The sequence below is a fragment of the Berghia stephanieae genome, chromosome 2 (assembly GCF_034508935.2).
Source record: "Berghia stephanieae isolate SIO BIC M18660-M18661 chromosome 2, UCSD_Bste_1.3, whole genome shotgun sequence".
Lineage (NCBI taxonomy): Eukaryota > Metazoa > Mollusca > Gastropoda > Nudibranchia > Aeolidiidae > Berghia > Berghia stephanieae.
The window spans coordinates 27,908,447-27,915,314 of NC_088361.1; the positions used below are offsets into that span (position 1 = coordinate 27,908,447).

Below are 6,868 nucleotides of genomic sequence, written 5' to 3' on the forward strand. Positions count from 1 at the left end.
GGGGCTGGATTGCTGCCATTATCGGCCCCCATTCTCTGGGCGTTGTTGACAGCGTTCCTGACACTATGTGCATCGACTTGTGAAGCTTAACATCTTCCTTCTCAACATTCCTGCTTCTACCCCACACGGGAGTACAATACTCCACGGCGGAATAGCATAGTGCCAAGACGGACGTCCTCAGGAGTGCTTGGTTAGCATCCCAAGTTGATCCTGCCAGCTTCCTCAGAAGACTGTTGCATTTCTCTTTTTTCCGGGCAGCTTTGGCAGAATGTACTTTGCGATGGACTAGCTCCTATCCAAAGGATAACAAGCAACTGCTACTGTCCGTTTCACGCTATAGAAACCAAGATAAATTCTAGTTCCATGGGCCTATTGGCTCTGAAGGACTATTTACTTTCTGTGGTGTTCAATTTCGTATCATAAAGTCTTTATATTTGCTTGTCTGACAGAACCTACAAAAATAAATATTAAAAAAATAAATACAATTGTTCCAAGTTATACAACAGACTACGATTAGCCATTATTGTTTGTTTTTTTTTTTAAAGAAATCACACTAATTCAGATTTGAAGAAAAAGACTGCAATTGACAATTCTCTTCTCAAAAATACAGCAAGCCCCTGTTTTTAATCTTCTCACATTACAGAAATAAAGATAAATTTGGCTTCTATGGGTTATATGTTTGTTGTTTGTTTTTTAATAATGATAATTGCAATATTTAATACTTACGCAGCTTCCTTTTTCTTCCATTTTGATTTTGGTTTCTTTTCCTTTTTCTTTGCATTTTCCTCATCCTCATCACTGGTCTCTTCCCGCACCAGATCAGTGTGCATTGGAACTCCATACCATGACTCAAGGGTCTTTGTCAACTTTTCCTTACTTCTCTCACCAACTTCCATTTTCTGATGAACAATCCAGTTTGCAGTTAGTTTACTCAATCTGGACATTAAATGATCGTCCCAGTCATATTCAGGTGTTTTTGAGTTCACAACATTCTCTTTTGCTGTTTTCCCATCTTCTACATCATCGCCAATTTCTGACAAAACAAGCTTTCCTTTAATAGGCGAAGATACTAATTGTACTTTCTCCTCGTTTTTAACTGTTTGATCCTTTTTGACAGCTTCAGTATCTTTGTATTCAGACTTATGAAGAACTTGACGTACAGTTTTGTGTGTTGGGAGACGGCTTTTACTCTCTGTTACATCAGGTTGTGTCATAAAAAATGAACTTCTGTCATCTTCGATATCTCTTGATTTTCCTTTAGTTTCCTCATACTTTTGAGCTTCTAAGGCTTGTCTATGGAGAAGAAGTGCTTTTTCCTTTGCTTGTTTACGTAGAGGAACAAGTTGCTTTGGTTTAATTGTCTTTTTCAGATAACAAGGCATATGCCTGGCATCAGTACCTCTTTTGTCATGCCTTCCAATAACACTACTTGTTCGGGGAGGTAATGATACTAAATCTCCAGGTTTGAAAACGCCACTGAAATATTTGGTGTCATATGGCAACATGTCAAGACATCTATCCTCAACAACTTCTTTTGCAAAGGATAATCCGGTACTGACCATTTTTACATATTTGTCATTCACTGGAGTTGTGTCTTGAGACACCAATTTCATTGGTAATATTTTGGCAACCTTTGACCCAGGAACAGGTTTTATCTTAGAATCCTCAGCCCCAATCTGAGGCATCTGAACCCCGGCCGCACAAGGAAACAACATTGTGCGGTCAACCATCACTGATTTCAGATTTATTGCCATTTTTGTAAACAAAGTTTCTGGTTTAGGTTTTCCAATAGACTTTATTTTCTTGGCAAGAACATCTACTCTGTGAATGTTATCTGTGAAAATATTTTTAAAAATTTCTTCTTGAAACACACAAAAAAAAACAAACAAACAAAAAAACAATAGCATTGTACAAAATGAATATCGAATATCAATTCTACATGGTATATCATGAGTTCAAATAGATAAAAACCTACACAAAACTACACTAAATTAAAAGTGTGCATTAACTTGACATCAAGTGGTTGCAAGTGATGCAGATACAGTCTTTTCCATTTCATCACATGATGGATGACTAAATGGAATGGTTTTATATCGTATATGTGCCCTCATGTTTGTGTGCTATATAATGTGACTGTGCCATTAAGGAAACTGTGTTTACAATGGTACATAATGTATGGAATAATTCTTTAATAAAAAGTATAGGCATTAAATCTGAAGCATCCTCTCATCAATCAGATGGCCTGGTGGTTTGAAAGGTGAAGGAATAGTGGTATGAGGTTGATCGCCAGCAGTAGCAAGGGGACCCTTTGAAAATTTTGTTTTTGTTTGTTAATTTTCTCTCCAATTATTAATAAAATAAATTAAATAATTTTCATACCATGTCATGCATCATACCCTGTTTCCTATTGCTTGTCTTCATTTGCTTGGAAAATTATATGTAGCGTTTTACTTAAAAGAGAGAAACACAGAAAAATCACTTTAAAACAAGATCCATTGTTCTATAATTCTGCTCCAGGTTCCATAAAGACGACCAAATGTTGTTGGCTGTTTTTCTATTAGAAAAACATTATACTGTACAAAACGGACAAAACATAGTTTTGTATAATTTTGGAATTGTTGGGTCAAAAGATGAATTGTATTTAATGAAATTAAAATTCACTTTTATGAATTTCAGTAGTTATAAATAAACAAATAATAAAAGACAAATAGCTAAGAAATCACATCAAAATTATCTTAATGTCATGCTAAACCTTGATGAGAGCATGGAGAATAATGGGGCTATCACCAATTGTTTCTGGAAATATACGATCAGAACGGAAAGATGTGACAAGCATCTCTGCATTACAAAGATATGATGAGAGGTCAGAGGCAACAGACATCATTGAAAAATGTACTGTATTAAATAAGAAATTTGAAAAGTGTTATTACAATAGAAGATGAAACATTGCCATACATGGACAGCTAAACATACCCAAAATGCCAATAATCACAATCATTAGAGAAGGTGTTTTCAGACAACTAATAGAGCTCATTCCTCCAAAAGCAACGGACCTGATTTGATTGCTACAGGAATCCAAAAAATAATGTGCTAATAAAATAGCTCCATACCTTTGCATCCTTTTCAAGAAATCTTCAACAGATGATTGGAAACATGCTAGGAATACTGCAATCTACAAGAAAGGAAAATGATACGTATACTCTGAGAATAGTCCAATTTCAATAATACAGGTTACTTCCACAATATTTGACCATATTATTCTATTTCATAGCATCATGGATCATTTTGACCTCAACATATACTAGATGACTACCAATATGGTTGTCAGAACAGTGAATCATGTGAGACTCAGCTCATGAATACACTGGTACAAACAACAAAAGTGTTAGATGAAAGAAGACGAATAGATTTAAGAGTACTTGTTTTTTCAAAAGCCACCCATACCATACCATTATGCTTACTCATTTTCATCACTTAGTCAATAGTTTATCCATCAAAGCCTGAAATATTTGCAGACGATATCTACAGTTCAAGACAATGGGGACATTATTTACTCACCTTCAACCCCACCTTTTAGGACAAATATCATATTTTTTTGCCATTTTCAGTTAACCCTAAATTTTGTCCATACTTACCAAACATGAAAATGATTTTATACGAAAGTAAAGCTTATTTTATGACCTTTAAAATGATACCCAACTCTTGCCATTTATTTTTTAATTGAAACAAAGTTACTGAAACAATAGGTGGGCCGTGTTCACTGCAATACCCAAACTTTCCCGATCCGAAGTGGCAATTTGGACTCAAGTCTGAAAAGTCTCCCATGGCTATTCGGACTCAAGCTCTAATGTTCGTGTGCATACAGAGGGGAGGACGACACAATCTTGGCGGTAGGCGGGAGTGATAAAGAACTAGACAAAGAGCTCGCCCACATCACACTGACTCAGCTCATACCCCAACTTTGGACTGTAGAAGGATTGTTGCCTGTCTCACACTATCAGAATATTTGATTTTATAATTATTTATTTTTGTCATGATTTTATTTGGACATCGTATTATGTTGTTAGAAAAGCTTTTCATTTATACCACAGTTACTTTGACAGACTTTTGTTACTTTTGAAGAGTTTTAACTCTTTTCTTTTTTATTTCTATCTGAACTTTCTATTGATTCATGATTTTGTCTTTCTCATCAAATAAAGCGAATTTAGACTACCTGTTGATAGTTACTACAATCATAATTTTGATTTGAATTAATTTTATGCAATTATCAATAAATAAAAGATTTTTTAAAAAATAAACAAACAACAAGCAAAAACTACACTGTAACAGAAGACTATTCAGACCGAATGTGAATAATCGGTTGATTGCACTTGCGCATTGGAATTTGAGTCCGACTTGGCAAGGGAGACTATTCAGACTCGAGTCTGAATAGCTACAGCCTTCCCGATCGCCGCGAGATGCTGGTTTTGAGGCAGCAGTATCACAGATTCTCTCTGTCAAATTGACTAAAAGTTTCAAGAGAGAAATATAAATTCCTTCAGACTGGAAAGAAGTGCAGGTCACACCCCTGTTTAAGAAAGGAGAAAAGAGTTCATCAGGAAATTATCGGCCTGTCAGCCTTACAAGTGTGATATGCAAAGTTATGGAAGGAATTGTTAGAGACAGTCTGATTGACCATCTGACCTCAAATGAACTGTTATCAGGTTGCCAACATGGCTTTGTGTCTGGGCGTTCATGTGTAACCAACTTGTTAGCTACCCTAGAAGACTGGACATCTCTATTAGACAGTGGGTCTTCCGTAGACGCCATTTACCTAGATTTTTCAAAGGCATTTGACTCTGTCCCGCATGAGCGCCTAAAGGTCAAACTGAGGGCACTTGGAGTTCAAGGTGCAGTACTTGCATGGATTGTTAATTTTCTTACGGGCAGGCGACAACGAGTTTGTGTTAACGGACAGTTGTCTGATTGGGCGTGTGTAAGGAGTGGGGTGACACAAGGCAGTGTGCTTGGACCATCACTTTTCGTAGCATTCATCAATGATTTACCAGAGACTGTATCAGGCTTGTGTTCTATGTATGCAGATGATACGAAAGTGTATGGTGAGGCTGACAGTGAGGTTGATATAAAGAGACTTCAGAGTGATCTTGATAGTTTGGTCGATTGGGCTGATACTTGGCAGCTAAAGTTTAATGCCGACAAATGCAAAGTGCTCCATTTAGGCAATAAAAACCAGAAAGCAACCTACAAAATGAGAAAACATGGGAGTGAGGAGATAATTGATTTACAAGAGACAACATTGGAGAAAGATCTGGGAGTTCATATGGACCCAGAGTTCAAGTTTTCACAGCATTTGGAAAGGCAGGTCAACAAAGCTAACAGAATGCTTGGACTGATAAGGAGATCTTTTGACTATCTTGACTGTGACACTATGAAGTTAATGTTTGCAGCTTTGGTCCGACCACATTTGGAGTTCGGAAACTGTGTATGGGCACCTTATCTTGAAAAGGATAAGAAGCTTATAGAGAGTGTGCTTAGGCGAGCAACAAAGGTCATTGGTGGACTCAAGGACTTGAGTTATGAACAGCGCCTGAAAAGAGTAGGACTGCCAAGTATGGTCTATCGGCGTTTGAGAGGTGATATGATTGAGACCTATAAGTTCACACATTGCTTGTACGCGACTCAGGATAGGCTGTTCACAGTAGACAAAAAATCAGTCACCAGGGCCACTCATATAAACTTCTGAAACCCAGAGTTAAAACCACCCTTCGACAGAACTTTTTTACACAGAGTAATTGAACGTTGGAACGCATTGCCAGCAAATGTCGTTGAAGCGCCGAGTGTCAATGCTTTCAAGAATAGATTAGATGTTGTGATGGAAATTTATGTGCATAGTGTAGAAGTGCCTCCCACCCAAAATAGCTATGATCAAAAGATCAGTAGAGAAAGTGTAGTGTAGGCTAGCCCCTGATCACAAGATCAGGTAGGAAATGCATTAGATCAGTTGTGAACAAGACATTCAGTGACTGGAAAGACTCTGCGACAGGCCAGTGGCCTAATCAAGCGACGTCGATACCTTCTATTCTATTCTATTCTAAATAATTCTGGAACCGTTAGTCGTAGGGAAACAAATAAGGTATCAAATTTTATGCGGGTCTTTTCAAGGTGCATCCACCTGAATTGGTCAAGTCAAAATAAGATGTTTTGAGTTTGAAATTTTTATCAAACTCAAACTTTGTCACATTGTCATTGATAGTTTGATAAATTTAGATTTACCGTGATGGACACGTTATGTCTTTTGCATCTTTGAATTGAACTTGAACTGAGTTGATTAATTAGAGATGAACAGTGCTATTTGGGCCATGTTGACTTCATAAACAATTACAAAATCAAATTTGTCCTCCATCTTCTCTTTTACTTTTTGAATTAGAATTAAACAAATTCAAAACAATGTGAAGACAATACATTCACAATAAACTTTTTTATAATTTTATATTACAAACCTCCTATTTCTTTCCAGATTCATACTCTTTCGATCAGCTTAATGGAATAGGCATTTACTGTAAAAATATATTCTGCAATCCTGAAATAATAAACACGAGATTGTCGCCGCCATGTTGACGCTGTTGTTGCTATGAATCTGACCACATTAATTTCTAAAAACAAGCGAGTTACACAGTGCGTGTCAGGGGACGTAACCAGAAAAGGGAAAAAAAAGGAACGCCTTTTTATTTATTTATTTTTTTTTACGTTAACAAGTATACATTTTTTCACTGTACCGTTACTAATGTTTTTTTTTTCTTTTCTGCACAATCATTGTTTCATTCGCTTACACTTACAGTAAAAAAAAAGCCTACCTCTCACAAAAAAG

General features: G+C 36.6%; 1 protein-coding gene across 3 annotated transcripts in view; it reads right to left on the reverse strand.

Moving 5' to 3' along the window:
* The window catches only part of LOC144964621 (uncharacterized), a 32,277-nt gene extending 25,634 nt beyond the window's left edge, over window positions 1–6,643 (reverse strand). For 2 of the 3 annotated variants that reach the window (XM_078899106.1, XM_078899104.1), the window contains exons 1-2: window positions 6,501–6,643; window positions 727–1,834 (exon numbers count right to left, since the gene is read on the reverse strand). In XM_078899106.1, the coding sequence (XP_078755232.1) occupies window positions 727–1,754 (1,028 nt within the window). In that variant the 5' untranslated portion in view covers window positions 1,755–1,834; window positions 6,501–6,643. Of the gene's footprint in view, window positions 1–726; window positions 1,835–3,110; window positions 3,173–6,500 lie in introns of all 3 variants that reach the window. The other variant, XM_078899105.1, reaches the window with a different exon arrangement.
* Window positions 6,644–6,868: the final 225 nt, after the last annotated feature.